Here is a 17,547-nt window from a genome sequence, read left to right on the forward strand (position 1 = left end):
CATGAAGATTTGCAGAAAACAGAACGTGAGCACTTGACTGAACATTTGTGTCCCATCTATCCACTGAGGACTTCATTTTAGTGAGTCAAGTGGACGTTTTATTTTATGTGTGCTGTAAGGTTTACTACATGTACCAGTCACAATTATCATAAAATAGGTCGATCAGTAAGTTCAGAAACTAAACGTTTTGTCGTCTCGTACTGCGAGACTGCTTTCTAAGTGTTGACAGAACACTGATTACACATAATCAGTGAGACACAGGTCAGTGAAGTTTGGACAAAAAAGGAAAAGATTGTCATTCACTTTCTTAGTTCACAAAAAACAGTCTTCCGGCCATCACCGAAAATACAAAATGAGTTGTACGAGGTACATGAATGTCTTCGTGACGTGGTGCCTATTGACGTCGCTGATGACGTCAGTGCGGAGCGTAAACTGCACGGGTCACGGAGGCAGCAATGGTGGACCTTCGAACATTGCCTTCATCTCGATAACCACTGACGATCTCGACGCATCTCTCAAGTTCTACACTCAGGTGACTTTGGATAGCTGGATGGATGGGGGAATCAGTGAATGAATGGGCGCAGTGGCCTTGTGGATAAGACATCGGCCTCTTGATTGGAAGGTCGTGAGTTCAAATCCCGGCCGCTACCGCCTGGTGAGTTAAGGGTGGAGATTTTTCCGATCTCCCAGGTGAACACTTGTGCAGACCTACATGTGTACACGCAAGCACAAGCACGGAAAAGATCCTGTAATCCATGTCAGAGTTAGGTGGGTTATAGAAACACGAAAATACCAAGCATGCATTCCTCCGAAAGCGGCATATGGCTGCCTAAATGGCGGGGTAAAAACTGTCATATACTCATAAAAAAACACTTGTCCACCGCTCGTGGCAAAGGCAGTGAAATTTACAATACAGAAAAGCGCGGTAGCGGTTGCGCTGAGGAGGATAGCCCGCTTTTCTATATCTCTATTCTTTTTAACTCTCTGAACGTGTTTTTAATCCAAACATATCATATCTATATGTTTTTGGAATCAGGAACGGACACACACACACACACACACACACACACACACACACACACACACACACACACACACACCACGACCCTCGTCTCGATTCCCCCTAAATGTTAAAACATTTAGTCAAAACTTGACTAAATGTAAAAACCACCGAGTGTACGTAGGAGTTTCAGCCCACGAACGCAGAAGAAGAAAAAGAAGAAGCTGGATGGATGGATGGATGGATGGATGAATGAGTAAACGGACAGGTAAAGGGAATCAAATCAACACACAAAAGAGAGAAGCACAAAACAATATTTTGGCACCGTATTAGGGCCAGCCAACGCTATTTTGCTTATCTTACACAAACACAAATCCCATACAAAGTGATGTGTTCTCCTGTTGCTGCTTTCAGTGAAAACAACCACAGGAGCTTGCCTTATAGCGCCGGTCGATTATTATTTACTCATCCATCCTTACTGTATCATTACTACTACTATTCACTAAGATACAGTAAGGATGGAGGATAATACTCGAGCGCGGCGCTATGATACAAGGCCAAAAAAGAAAAATATATATGTCTGTTTCCGGTAACATCGCCGAAAAAAAATAGGGTCGGTCGGTCTTTTTTTAAATTTTTTATTTAATTTTTAAAAAAATCTTTTTCTTACGTTTTGTTAACGTCTTTTTACGTGTGTTTTTTTAAACGCTTCCTTAGTTTACTTACAATTATTTAGCCACATGTTTTTGACCTAGATAATTTATTGAAACTAAATAAAGTATACTTGACTTCATTTTTTTAATTTTTGAAAAAAAATTTTTTTTTTGGTGTGTGTGCGAGAAGCGAAAAACCCATTTAGGGTCGGCGCTTAAAAATAGGGTCGGTCGGGTTACCGGAAACAGACATATTTTTCTTTTTGGCCCAAGCTCCTGTGATACAACTGAAAATATATAATCCTCAAATAGTCCTGAAAAGTATTGTGAGAGTGAGTTGACTCGATTTGTGTTTACAAATTACAAACGTGGCTTGTTGGTTTAAGGTTCGATTTAGTGAGTGACTAATTAAATGGCTCAGACTAATCAATCGGAATTGAGGCCTAGTGTGCAGCGAAAAAGTCATGTGACTAAATACACCACCACCCACTCGATTTGGCGATCTCCTTTCATCTGTCTCTGTCTGTCTGTCTGTCTGTCTGTCTGTCTGTCTGTCTGTCTCTCTTTCTCTCTCTCTCTCTCTCTCTCTCCCTTTCTCTCTCTCTCTCTTTCTCTCTCTCTCTCTCCCTTTCTCTCTCTCTCTCTCTCTCTCTCTCTCTCCCTTTCTCTCTCTCTCTCTCTCTCCCTTTCTCTCTCTCTCTCTCTCTCCCTTTCTCTCTCTCTCTCTCTCCCTTTCTCTCTCTCCCTCCCCCCCTCTCTCTCTCTCTCTCTCTCTCTCTCTCTCTCTCTCTCTCTCTCTCTCTCTCTCTCTCTCTCTCTCTCTCTCTCTCTCTCTCATTGAGCTTCTTATCCTGTATCAGAGAAATAATGATTTAGTCTTACACTGCATCATAGTGTTGCTGTAAATGCAACAAACCTCCATACAACAAATGATGTTCACTAATATCCATTTTTCTTCACTTTTCCTATCAGGTCTTGGGAGGGATGCAAGCCAAAGAGTTCAGTTTTCGTTACCATGGTAACACGCACTACGAGCTGATGTTCCAGCGTGAGCTGCTGGAGGCGCGGGAGAAAGGGGTGGATCCTGGAACTCTTGGGGTACCCGACATCAGATCCTCGGGTACACACGAGGTTAGTGTAAAGATCGATTGCAGACAATTAGACCACTATGATTTTGCGCGTAAAATATTGTGTGCGGCTTACATGTAAATATTTTCTTCATAATGACTACTACATGTATATCACTTGTTTTCAAACGCTAATTCCTTTCCAACGTGCAAATTACGGATGTTCGCTAACGTTTACGTGGTTACCTGGTGACCCAGGCGCGCGTGATTCCCGCTGACTGAGGGCTAGGGAAGAGGATGCACTTAAACGTAGTAGTCTTTATGAAGATCTTATTGATACGCGTTTACGAAACATATTACTTCATTTGATAAAGGGTAGTGGACCGCTTATTAGGCCAAAAAAAAGGTCTGTTTACGGTAACATAGGCCAAAAAAATAGGGTCGGTAGGTCGGGATTTTTTTTTCTTTTTTTCCATAAAACCATATTTGTACGTTATTTTGCTTTTTTTTTTTCCCCCCAAATCCCCAAAAAAAGTCTAGGGTCGCGCGAAAAAAATAGGGTCGGTCGGGTTACCGTAAACAGACTATTTTTTTTTTGTTGGCCTTACTAAAAAAGCGATTGATCGAAAAATACAAGCCTATGAACATAAGTGTTGGAAAAAGCAAGTACCAAGGTACCTCAAATGATCTATACATAAAACAGGTACGAGGAGAGATGGTAGTCTTCGACAACGGAATCATTCAGCTGATTCAGTTCGTCCCACGCTACGACATCGCACGTCCATCATCTTCACTAAGCCCCGCCTTCCAGGCCCACGAGACCCGCACAAGCCCCGCCTACATCGCCGCTCCGCACGTGTGTTTCTGGGTGCAGGATGACGTGGATTTCAACGACTACATCCGTCAGCTGGAAAACCGCTCTGCCAACCTTGGCCTGACGCAGGTCAAGGTTAACAGGCCTGTAGAGGTGAGAATTCAAGGTCAGAGGAAAATGAAGGATTTTCAGTAACGAATGTCATACGTACGTCAGCTGGAACCTCGTTATGGCAACCTTGGCCTGCCCAAGGTCAATGCTAACAGGCCCATTCAGGTGAGAGTTGAAGGTCAGACGCACTGAGTGATATAACACAGTAGTCATACGTACCCAAAGGATTTTTATGACAATAAATCTAGCGGCTTGAGTCTCGCCTTGTTGACCTTGGGCTCACGAATGCCTGTAAAGGCGATTGATCATCTATCGGATTCGTAACAACGACGACAATGATGAGGATGGTTGTGGTGACGACGACGAGGATGATGATGATGATGATGATGATGATGATGATGATGATGATGATGATGATGACGATGATGATGACGATGATGATGATGATGATGATGATGATGATGATGATGATGATGTTGGAGAAGACAAAGCTAGATAACGGCAATGACATGTAGTAATGACGATTTTGTTTATGTTGCTGACGATGACAATGAGATGACGACGGCAGCACCAAGATCGGAAAACGGCAGAAATGACAACAAACAGTTTTTTCTTACCCCTTCGTTGAAACTGATTGACTCCAAAACTTGTCATGTTCCACAAGGTCCACAGCGAAGCACAGAGACAAGCAGTAGACAAGAACCATCTTGGTCTGACCTTTGAAACCGGAGATTTCGCCGGCCTCTCTTTCGCCTACTTCAAGGGGCCCAGGGGCGAGCAACTCGAGCTGTACCGCATACGTAATCAGACGCGGCACAACCTCGGTCGCGACTTCTGCAAGCGAGGCGCCATCTCCACGGCGTTTGTTGATGACTACCAAGATAACCAGTGGAAGAAGGATGTCGGCCTGTCTGCCAAGCTGTTCGGCCTGATGCAGTTTGGCACCAGGACTGATGATTTGTGGAGGTAAGCTAGTGCCACAGTGCCGATATTCTTGGGTCCCCAAATCCTCCCCAAATCTAAAAAAAACAACCCACCCAGGTCATTAGAGGAGGGATATAAAAGTATTGACGATATGAACAGAAGAGCTTAAAATCCAAGGTCTTATGAAAGTGTGTGTGTTTGTGTGTGTGTGTGTGTGTGTGGGGGGGGGGCTGTCTTATAATATGAAATGCTTTGGATTCAAAGTCAGTTCACCAAAGCCAAGTATTCACTACATTGGATTTCACAATATATTGTTTCCGCTAAAAGCTACATTCGACTCATGAGTTCACTCCCACTATGTCACAATTAAGGCAGCTCCCTGAATTTCTACGTCAACATATATTTTTTTCTCTAAACGCATACAAATTACAGTTGTGTATTTCAACCTTTACTTTAGCTTTATTACACCAATTGGATTACACTATTATAAATACCGACTTTAAATTCATGCTTACTTTGTCACAAGGCAGGTCCCTGCATAAGTATCTACGTCAACATGATTTTTTTTCTTCTTCCAACAAGCATAATGTAGAAATAATTACAATTGTGTTCATTTCAACCTTTACTTTTGCTTGAACACTGACTCTTAACTGATAATATTCCGCTGCTATAAATGTTACAGTAAATTCATCAAACCAGTCAATTTGTAAATTCACTCCGTAAATTTACCAATTTACTGAAAAATTCAGGAAATTTACAAATTTACTGAGTTTGACACCCAGGAAATTTACAAATTTACTGAAAATTTCAGTAAATTTACAAATTGACTGGTTTGATGAATTTACTGTAACATAAATACTGAATAGTCCATCTCGGAATTCATTTCCTCTTTGACATCATGCAGGTCCGTGAATTTCTACGTCAACATGCTCGGAGCGGACCTAGTGGAGCGCCCTCTGCAGGGCACCAACATCAGGGGAGATAACGTGCAGTACATGCTGTTCCAAAAAGAGTTGCTGGACGCGGAACATCTGCGTGTGAGACCCCGAGACATTGGAGTGGCCGACATCTCGAATAGGGGAAATATGAGGCTGGACCACAGGTAAGGAAGATCTTCTTCTTCGACCTCTTCTTCTTCGTATTTAAGGAATCCCCATACAGGGCAATTATCCTCACTGGTTGGTGCGCCCAAGGTCACTAGAGTGTAAGATAAAGTGGATAGTGTACCTATGAACATAAAAAACAAAGGTGGGTTTGTAGGCAAGCTACTGCTTTTCGCGATTCGCCCTGGGGCCCAGTTTCAGGCTCTGGGCTGTGGGGCTAGCCTACCACCCAGTGCTACCTGGAGCAGCAGCTGCTGCCGTGGGGATGTATTGGGGAATGCATTCTGCCGGTGTGACGATGACATCTTGGCGCCGTGGTCATATTACACGATTCTCGGCCTCATTCTAGGCGTCCGGAGACGCCTAGTAATTGGGATCAAGTAAGCGCTTGCCTATGGACAGGATAACTCTGCGGTTGCCTATGGGACACTGCCACATTTACGTCTTGAGTTACTGCCCTTACTTTTTTTTTGTTTTTTTTTTTGACAAAATTGTTCAACAAAAACATCGTAGGTCGAACTGTGCAGGGTCAACCGCAACAAACTCTAACCATTCATACTTTGAAGTATTTGAGTGACTTATATACCGACATTTTTACTTCTTAGTTTTAGCAGAGGTGTAGGAAAAAATCATGAACCAAAATGTTATTTATTTTTTAATTTAACATTTGTTTTACAAATGTGACCATGGTCTTTCAAACATACAGTAACATTAAACATTGTTATGTTAAAAAAAAGAAAAAAAGAAAAAAAGCTTTTGTGCACAAATCAGAAAATACATTGTACATTTTACCTACAGGCCAAACAGTGTCCGTGGCGGCAAAGGACCTATATTTTTAGATCAGTCACTGTGGCAATTTGTCAAGAACAGGCGCTTGCATTTGGATGTGTCCACTGATAGTAGGTTTGGTTGTGATCAATCAGAATGATGAGGAATAAAAATGTATGACAGTTTGTTATGATGACATGTAATTCACATATGCTGAAATGTAATATTATACATGATATAATATTATTATGGCTGTTGCCATGACCATGAACCCCAAGAAAGGTTTAATGTTATGTAAAATCAAAATACCAAAATCAAGCACCTATTTATTTGGTCTACGGCGTGTGTGTTCTGCTCTCTCTTGGCACACAGCCACAGGTCAAAGCAGAGGTTAACTTGAGTGCGCGTGTACCTAGCGGGTGATTTCTATTTACTGTAGACCGCGCGCTGAGTTATGTCGAGTTACTCCCCTTGGGTACGGGCAAACTCACTGTCGAAGCCACGCTGCAAACTGAGGAGTAGATTGTGTGTGGGTGTGTGTGTGTGTGTGTGTGTGTGTGTGTGAAGTAAAGGGGATGGTTTGCGTCCTGATATTAATCAAGAATAAATTTTTGGGGGAACAAAAATGTGATGTATAGCTCCCAACAGTAACAACAACAGCAACAACATTATGAAACAAAAGCAAGACGAAAACGCAGTGAAACACATCAAAACCAACAGCTAACTTCGAGTTTAAGTCACTGCAATAACTTGTCATAATTCCAGACGTTATCTGGTGTTTTGCTCACTGCGACAACTTGTTTAACACGATGTGAATAGCCCTCCGTAATCCCAGCGAAAACGTCCAAAACGCAGACACCAAAACTCGATGTTTTACCGTGTTATGCATAATACTAACATCTCAGGAATTTTATTGCGTTACGGCAGTTTTTCTAATGTGACATGAATCGCATAGGTATAATGCCACACAATTCAGTTGATTAACGTGATGTTTGATGTTATATGCCAAGTTAAAGTGCCAAAACGAGACTTTTCGCCCTGTGGCAGAAGTGGAAAAGTTTTTCGTCTACACCGCGGAGGTAAAACCGACACAGAGGCAGACAACCTACCTGCACACTTCCTGTATAAACTGTGGATAATCGTCAGCGAAGGTGGGGGACATTCTGCTGGAATTTTGCCAGTGTCCGGGGGGGCGCGGGGGGGGGGGGGGGGGGGGGTTAAGTACTTACATTTCACAACTTAGGCATGTTATTGTTATTGTTAGTATTGTTACTCCTCACTGAAACCAAGTAAAGCAGGCTGTTCACCCTCAATAATGCTTTTACTGTATTAGTACTGTCACAGTATGTTTGCATGCAAATATTAGTAAGCTTCCATGAAATATTGAATATATATATAATTTATATCCATTTCACAGCACTAGGATGGGATGTCTGGCACTTTGAATCACTAACAGAAGCACTGCCTCTTCCATACCCATCTCCTTTTTGAAAAGAGTATACCTATGGACCAGTGAATGGTTACATTTTAATGATCATATGGGTTGCTCTGATTTTATTCAGGATCAGGTACGTTTGTTTTTTTAACCACACAAACACTTAGACAACAATTATCAGAGTATGAGTTTTTCCGCGTGTTGATTTTTATTTAAATCCAAGTCACAGCTTCTGTTTTATGATGAGTGATGTAGTTTGAAACACTTGGACAACAATTATCAGAGTATGAGTTTTTCCACTTTTTGATTTTCATTTAAATCCAAGTCACAGCTTCTGTTTTATGATGAGTGATGTAGTTTGAAGTGTTGGTATTAAATGTTCACTGACAGTCATTCTGTGCTGGTATTCCCATTTTCACCTGCAGGGTTATGAAATATATGGGGAAAAACTTGGTCAGTAAAATCATCTTCAAGCGTGAACTGATAATTGTCTCTGTTTAAAATTACAATGTATTTCGTGAACACACCTTGAGAATGACCCTTGCGTGATTTAAAACTGCCTGCTGTGAATACTGTTGTCATACTATGAACTTTCTTTTGAGAAAAACAAAAAGAATGAAAAGCTTTTAACTAGCTTGTGAATGAGCCTCTTACTTCCATGTGGGGCTATAGCTGCTTTGAACTATTTTTAATGCCTGAAAAGGATAGTGATGGAAATTACTAGTTTAATGTCAGGTGTGACATATACTATTGATTACATGTGGGGCTATAGCTGCTTTGAACTATTTTTAATGCCTGAAAAGGATAGTGATGGAAATTACTAGTTTAATGTCAGGTGTGACATATACTATTGATTGAACTATTTTTTTTATTAATCTGCAATTTTGTTACAACCTACTTTGTTTATTTGGTGACAAGCTAGTGGGAGGCACTTTTTAGACTTTTAAAATGTCAGGTATGGGAATTGTTAGCAAAGTTTCACATTTTCTGCAGTTGAATCCATATCTCCACAACAACAAAATGTATGGTCTTATGAACAAAAACACATACTTTCTGTGCTTGTTCGAAGGTAAAGACATATTTCTTTGTGTTTGTTAAAAGAAAAACCTCTTAATTTTGTCTGTTGTGAAGAAAAAGTTTACATGGTTTCGTCACCCAACTTACAAAATTTGTCCCACAAAATGTTAGGTTTTTTTTCTCCACTTTTTTTTCCTTCAGTTGCCATGTCTAAAATGTACACATTACGTAAAATACTCCATGTCAAAATCCAAATGTTTAAGGCAATGTGACAATTATTTTAAAATATCATTACACTATTCCTATAGCTTTGCCCAAATATAATGCAAGTAGGGGAGGTAATTGTTGATCCATATATTCATCTTAACTTTTTACGCATATGGACGTAACTCCTTAACTTGCATTATTTTTGTGCAAGAGGATGCATCTGAAGATGGGGTAATATGCAAAAACTTAAAAAATATATCAATATGTGATGTCATGTTAAAGCTGTCTGCAAGCAGATTTCTACACCTTCTCGTGTCATGGCCTATCCGATTCCTTATATCTCAAAGTGTCTTCCACTTAATTTTCAGTCATTTGGCTGCAATCAAAGGAAACAACAAAAGCAACGAAAAAGTTTTTATTTTACTGCGTTTTAGTGAAACATGCAGCCAATAAACAAATATTCACTTGCAAAATTATACAACAAACTGTATCAATACATGTTTGTCACATTGCATTCCAAAAAAATTATCTACGATACCAAACCTAGAAAATAAACTGTACTTACATGTATGCGCGTCTATCTAACCGCACCTGGGATAACTGCAGTGAGTCGTCAAAAATAGTGTTTTTTCTGTGCGGTTTTTTTCAAATAATGCAATAACAGCACACACATTTGCTTGCAGAATTAAACAACAAATTTCACTGATACATGTTAGTCATTTTGCATCCAAAAAGAATGATCTACGACTCCAAACTTTGAAATATAAACTGCACTTATATTAAAATATTCTGTCAACACGTACTTCAGTTTAAGGCCTAAGTACTTAAGCATTTAGGGTCGAATCTACTTCCGCTATATTCGAAAGGGTGTGCTTGCCAGCTTCTTTAATGCAAAAAATTGAAAATATTATTCATGACGTTGCATTAAAAAAAAAAAAAAGCTTTCAGATCTTAGAATGTCATTTCATGTTTAGACAAAAACTTCAAATTGTTAAAACATGTCATTTGGGGGGGGGGGGGGGGGGGGGTTAAAAACTTAAAAAATACTGAAATTTCATGTTGCAAATGCCTTAGTGGGCAAAAACTAAAAAATGTTAAGGTGTGACTTTATTTAGGCACATTTCAACTCGCTTCTCATCAAGGATAGCAAAAATGTGATTCAAAAATTTTCTTATTTGTATATTACACTATTTTTTCCGATCAAATTAATTATTACAAAAATTGTCTAAAGTGACAAACTATGAAAATCATGCATTTAAAAAAAAAAAAGCTTTTAGAGCTTTCTGATGTCGCTGTCACACTTTAAAGCTGCCAGCATGCAGATTTCTACACCTTCTCGTATGATGGACTATCCAATTCCTTATCTCAAAGTGTCTTCCACTTTATTTTCAGCCCCGTAGAGCAAGTCGTTTGGCTGCAATCAAAGCAAACAATAAAAGCAACGAAAAAGTGTTTATTTTACAACGTTTTTGTCAAACATGCAGCCAATAAACAAATATTCACTTGCAAAATTATACAACAAACTGTATCAATACCTGTTTTTCACATTGCATTCAAAAAAAATTATCTACGATACCAAACCTAGAAAATAAACTGTACTTACATGTATGAGCGTCTATCTAACCGCACGTGGGATAACTCTGTAGCAGAGCGTATATTGCACGCTCTGCTCCGCAGTGAGTAGTCGAAAATAGTGTTTTTTTCTGTTCGTTTTTTGTAAATAATGCAATAACAGCACACACATTTGCTTGCAGAATTAAACAACAAATTTCACCGATACATGCTAGTCACATTGCATCCAAAAAGAATGATCTACGACTCCAAACTTTGAAAATAAACTGCACTTATATCAGAGACATCTCTGCTTACATTAAAGGCAGAGTAAGCCTCCCGTAAACCATCACAGATACGGTCAGGCTTTTACACACAGTACAAACACCCTTTCATTTAAACACTCACCAATTGAGAACATCCTAGGTGCCCTCCGTAAAGAGCGAACAATTTTCAAAGAATTTATTTTTGCGTGGTTTATCTTACCCCTGAGCCATCGTGAACCCGTGTGATCCAGTTTTCCCTTTTCACAATGCAGTCGTCATAGTTAGTCATTTGAATGCGACTCGACGTGAGCTTATCTACAATAGCACGTTTTTTTATGCACGAAACAACGGCTGTGGTTCACAAGAACTCTAGCGATGGCTTTTGACTGTTGAGAGGAACGGCGATTTGCACTAGTGATAAACCGGCCGTCGTCTGCTACGACCCTTGCGTGACCCTGCTTCCGGGCTTTTCTTTTTTTAATCTTTCACAACTTCGAATTGTTCTGATCTTGTCTTGATGAAAAACGAATTCTTTTATGATTAAAGAATGTTTGTGTAACAAGCTGTCAATTTATTATTTAGATTTTAAAAGTTAGGTCTAGCGCAAAAACGAGGCGCCGTTGTTGTTAACGGAACAAGTCTACGAAAATAAATTCTTGGAAAATGTCTCACGCTCGACAGAAAGCAGCCAGGATGTTCCCGTTCGGTGAGCGTTCAAATGGAAGTATGCTTGTACTGTATTTAGACGCTCGGGGAGCTCTGTGATGGTTTACGGGAGGCTTACTGTGCCTTTAAAATATTCTATCAACCCGTACTTAAAGGCATACTAACGCACTCCCGTGTTTACAAAGTGTAATTTGCCCACAATCGATGTCAAACGCACCATAAGACCATTATAATGACGATACGTCACCATGCGCGGACCATAATGCATGCATTACAGCTTGTTCTAGCCTCTGAAAAAGTGAGGATGTCAACAAAGCCGCGGTGTTCTCTCCCTTGCATCAACGTTACATGTGTTGCCAAATCTATAAATAGGACGATCCAGATCAAAATGAAAATTCAAATATCTCAACATTTAAGGGGTCCTAGACCACAATATTTTGCAGGGAACTTAATTTAGTCTGTCTCCAGCTGTTGGTAAAGCAATTAGCGTGTATAGTCATCGAGTACATATGCCTTAAGGCCTAAGTACTTAAGCATTTAGGGTCGAAACTACTTCCGCTATATTCGAAAGGGTGTGCTTGCCAGCTTCTTTAACAAAAATATTCATTTTGTCAAAATAACATGGACGCCTGTTCATTTTGAATGAACATTTTTCTTGTTGATCTTGTAGTTGTATAATCTCCACACTGAACACACAAAAAACACCCTTCGATAGTACTGATGAGCGACCTTGAGTACCTTACATTCATGGGGCCAAATTTGTACAACCATTTTTTTGGTATTTGACTTAGAAATTTGATTCATCCTAAAATGTTTCCCTTCTCATTCAAGGGACGTAACCACTCGGTACACGTTTTCGAAGAAATCGATTTTTGGGGTGAAATCTATTACATTCACCACCAATTTTCTTCACATGCAAGAAACTTACATGCTTTTCGTCCTTAAATAATTTCACTTCTTTAATTTTACCAGGAAACAACATTTCAGTCTTAAGTATATATTGAGGGGGTAATATGGCCACGGGGCCAAGACATCGTTACACCGGCCTAGTTGATCTTACAACTCCATACTCACTCACCCTCCCCCCTCCCGCCCCCTCCCCCCCTGCCCCCCGAAAGTAGGGCCTACTTCTGATCAAATTTATTGGACTCCGTATTCCACTCATGGAGTCTAATTCGCGATTAGTAAAAGGTATTTTGACTTAGAAATTTGTTACATCGCAAAATCCGTCTTCTCATTCAAGGGACGTACGTAAACACTCGGTGTGTTTTCAAATAAATCGAATGTTGGGGTAAAATCTTTCACATTTGATCACAAATCTGCTTCACTTGATACAACTTGACATGCTTTTTCTTCCTCTAGATAATTGTACCTTTTAGAATTAGCAAGGAATTAAGCATTCAGTCTGCCGTTTATTTTGGTAGAAGCCCGGCTGACGTCCTACCTAGAGCCGCATGTATATGTCTTTGCTTTTCCTCTTCAATACACCCTTTTGAAGACTCAGACGAGACCAAAGACGAGTTGCCCAGAGCGGTTCGCCACGGGTCGCCCGCAGTGCGAATGACAGAAAGCCGTTCTTAGGGCAGTGCAGGAAAGCGCTCGCGAAGCACTCGGCGAGCGGCTTTGGTATATGCTCGCCCACCGCGCGCCGCGTAATCCAAGATGGCGGCGGTGTTTACACTGCGATGCCGTGTAGCGTGTTGCGATCTTCTCGGCATGGTTTTTTTTTACGTAACCCGAGGAATCCACCGCTTTTCAAGCTTTAGGGACTACCCCAGCTAAATTTTCCATCATGACTACGTTCTCTTTGACGATTTCACTGACCGAATCGTCCGATACTAGTTTAAGAAGTTCAACTTTTTTCATATCTCGCAGCAATCGTGCTTTCTTCGTCGCCATCGTGAAGCGATTTGCCTCGTTGTGAGCCCGTTGCATAGACCAATCCAGAGCGACTTTTCTCTGAGCGGGCTATTGTGATTCTGAGCAACGCATGGCAAGTCTCACCAAACGCAAAGCGTCGCTCATTATTTCTGATTTGTTCATATGGGAGATTTATATAGCGCTTGACGTTCTCTAAGCGCTTTACATATTAAATTCTGCCGTGTGAGGTGGAATTTTTTACACAATATATCACGCATTCACATCGGCCAGTACATCTCAAGCCATTACGGCGAATATTTACTTTTCACACGGGTGTTTGGTGGACATTTGTCACCTATGCCTATACATGTTTGCCAGGAAAGACCCTTTTGTCAATCGTGGGATCTTTAACGCGCACACCCCGGCCAATGTATTGTACACGAAGGGACCTCGGTTTTTCGTCTCATCCAAAAGACTAGCACTTGAACCCACCACCACCTGGGCTAGGAAAGGGGGAAGAAAATTGCTTACGCCCCCGATCGACCCAGGGTCGAACTTGCAACCTCTCGCTTCCGAGGCAAGTGCACTTTACCACTCGGCCACCCTTTCCCTGCCGCATGGGGCAGCAGTTTTGGAACCAATTAATGAGAAAAGGCACCGACAAAACAAGGAAAACAAAGACGTCGTCTCAGTCTTCTTACCTCAAAAGTGTCATCTGTAACACTGATCAAAAGCATGAATAAGTTCGCGGAGACTTCACAATGCGAATAATAACTGGGTCTCGTATTTTATAAACTCTCTCATTTCTTCTGCAAATCTCCTCAGAAACTGAACAGAAATTTCGAGGGCAAATTTTGTCTTAGTGACTTCATCATATCAACTGTAGAAAATTACTCGCAAAGTCACCACCAAGCTGTGAATGTATGGGTATCGTATATCATTATAAAAACGCGCAGGTAAAAAAAAAGAAAAGTACATTAATTAGTATACCTCTTGTCTGGACTATTTTGTACGTGTTTTTTTTTTTAACGTCCACACAACCTGTATGGCTACTGATCCGGGACCGTAATTTTACGTAACATTTGGCACCAGGAGGTACCAGAGGCTCCCGTTGTTACGTGACGTTGAACACTTTGTATGCGTATGATTCAGGTTCAGCCTTTTTGACAACTTTGTGGTGGAAACCCTTCTGTACACAGACGGACGGACGTTAGGGGAGCCGGCTTTCAACCCACGCGTCAACCACTCCAGTCTGGCTTACATTAATGACATGTACGTTGCCCTCATGGTTAGAGACGACCTTGACTTTCCTACTCAGCTCGAGATCCTTGACCGTGACCTTGCCAAAAACGGGTTCGACAAGCATGTCAGGGTCAACCGCATCCCGGATGAAAATCGCGGAGGATACTACACTTTCAGTCAAGGTAACTTGTTTGTCCTTTGCATTGTGGGTTGTGTGTGTGTGTGTGTGTGTGTGTGTGTGTGTGTGTGTGTGTGTGTGTGGTGTGTGTGTGTGTGTGTGGTGTGCGCGTGTGTGTGTGTGTGTCAGTGTGTGTGTGGTGTGCGCGTGTGTGCATGATGTGCGTGCGTTCGTTTTGCCGGCATTTCCAATACTTTATTATTCGAATGCTGAAAACATAATTCGGGCCGCTACCTAGGTGTTTGGGTGTTTAGGTGTAATCAGCCACCTGCACTTCTGACAGAGTGACCGAGGTCTTTAACGTGCCACTGTTGTGACAGGGGTGGGTGGGACATGGACACCGTCTCTTAGTCTGCACGTAAAGTTGATCCGTGTCCGATTCGAACCCTAGAACCAAGGATTATAAGTCTGGTGTTTTACTAACTAAGCTTCCAGTGCGTATGTCAGTGCCTTTCTTTCACATTATATTTGATCCTCGCGTATTAGTCCAGGCGTTTTGCATGGGATACACTGATTTCAACAACAAAATTCCTACTAGCATATATATAGAGCACAAATGCTGAATTGATTTTGGTATGTGATCAAGTGGAGAAGGGTATCATGTCCTGTGTAAAAGCTTGGGTGACAGATGTGAATAAGAATAAGAATAAGAATAAGAATAAGAATAAGAATAAGAATAAGAATACTTTATTATCTCATAGAGAAATTCAGGCGTGGTACATAACAATAGTACAAACAAGACATTGATTTTACATAAAACATTTAGCACTATATAACAGGGCAGGTTATAGAAACACCTTCCACATACCTCTCTGGACCTTCCTTGCATTGTTCTTACGCATTCAGACATGAACACATCCATGTCTCATTTACACATCGCACACATGGACATTCTTATACGCTCAAGATGAGATGGTGAGCTGCACTGTTCACTGACGCGGGAAGGACTGAGTGTGCCTTTATCTCAGGGGCAAAATAAGCCTCAAAACTGAGACTGAAAAATCGCTTAAATAATTCAGTTCATGTTAAAAAAGAACTATAATTATTGACATAACTACTTCGGTCTTAAGTCACGCACACACACATGTTTGGCACTGAGAATACCTCAATTTAGCCCCATATACTGTTTCTTTCTTTCTTTCTTTATTTAGTGTTTAACGTCGTTTTCAACCTATATACTGTGAGAGTCACCCTCATAAGACATAATTAGACATAAGATCATTTATTGTCCATACAATTAATTACAATGGATGGAAAAGTGCGGTTCATCTGCTCTTAACTGACAACCAAACAACATACGACAACAACAATCAATCAATCAATCAATATGAGGCTTATATCGCGCGTATTCCGTGGGTACAGTTCTAAGCGCAGGGATTTTTTTTATATTTTTTTTTATGCAATTTATATCGCGCAAATATTCAAGGCGCAGGGATTTATTTATGCCGTGTGAGATGGAATTTTTTTACACAATACGTCACGCATTCACATCGGCCAGCAGATCGCAGCCATTTCGGCGCATATCCTACTTTTCACGGCCTATTATTCCAACAAAAACATACCAAGTTAAAGCACCCAAAGTACTCCAGACAGGCACGCCGCATGCACGCATGCATACCCCCCTCATAACCCCCCCCCCCCCCCCGCACACACACACACACACACACACAAAAGTGACACACACACACACACACTGACACACACACACACACACACACACACACACACACACACACATCTCTCATTGTAAATTTACAATGTGCATTTTTTTTCAGTTCAGTCGGAATGTGACGTTTCTTTGATCCGTGGGGCTAATTCGGGAGTGTGCAAACTGTTTCTGTTCCCAGGTCCTCTTTCCGGGATGACGTACTCCATGTTGAGCGGGCCGGCAGGGGAACATGTGGCGCTCGTGCAGTTCCGTGGCGTGTCACGTGACAAGCTCAGGCGCGCGCTTCTTCAATATGGGGCCGTCAGTTCGGCTTTTGCAGACACCAACCCCAGACTTTCCGGTCGCATGGCGAAATCCTGTCGTCAGTTTCTTGGCTATGATATCGATAGTCTCATCGGAAAGTGAAAATGAATGAATATGTTTGATGAAATTTCGCTTCTATTGAGTTTTGTCTCGGATATTTGTCACCTCCTTTTGATGAAGGCCAATCATCGTTCATGTTTCAAATTTTCTTTCTTGTATTTGTCACATGTCATCTGATTCTTTCACCGTCGGATTAAAAGATAAAACTGAACTAAAAAAAAATCTGTAACATTTAGCTTTATTCAACTTTGGTTTGTATCGGTGACTTTTCAAATTTGTGTTCGTTATTATAAGTTTGTCAACTCGAACAAATTAATAAAGCCATGTGTCAGTTGCAGGGCCGGACCAAGTTCGTTTGAGGGGGGGGGGGGGTTCCAACTGAAGGCAGGGGTCCAAAGTCCACATTTTTTTTTCTCTGAGAGGTACATTGGATGGCCAGGGGGGGGGGGGGGGGGTCCGGAACCCCAGGAACCCCCCCCCCCCCCCAGATCCGGCCCTGGGTTGTACTGTTTGGGTTTTTCAACTTGCGTCAACTGAGCTTTGCATCGGTCACGTTACGGCTGATTTTGTGACGGCTATGTGTCAACAAAATATCGTATAGGTCAGTCAGCAGTATCACACTGACAAACACACATACACACACACACACTGAC

The 17,547-nt window shown here is 41.2% G+C and overlaps 1 protein-coding gene across 1 annotated transcript; it reads left to right on the forward strand.

Annotated features, from left to right (window-relative positions):
- LOC138950850 (uncharacterized) lies at positions 1–17,123 on the forward strand. The gene is made up of 7 exons (XM_070322566.1): positions 1–532; positions 2,626–2,784; positions 3,424–3,687; positions 4,310–4,611; positions 5,474–5,671; positions 14,595–14,866; positions 16,710–17,123. The coding sequence occupies exons 1-7, from the start codon at positions 353–355 to the stop codon at positions 16,934–16,936; spliced, it is 1,602 nt and encodes a 533-aa protein (XP_070178667.1). The 5' UTR covers positions 1–352; the 3' UTR covers positions 16,937–17,123.
- The last annotated feature ends 424 nt before the right edge of the window (positions 17,124–17,547 follow it).

The sequence above is a fragment of the Littorina saxatilis genome, linkage group LG16, assembly GCF_037325665.1.
Source record: "Littorina saxatilis isolate snail1 linkage group LG16, US_GU_Lsax_2.0, whole genome shotgun sequence".
Classification (NCBI taxonomy): domain Eukaryota; kingdom Metazoa; phylum Mollusca; class Gastropoda; order Littorinimorpha; family Littorinidae; genus Littorina; species Littorina saxatilis.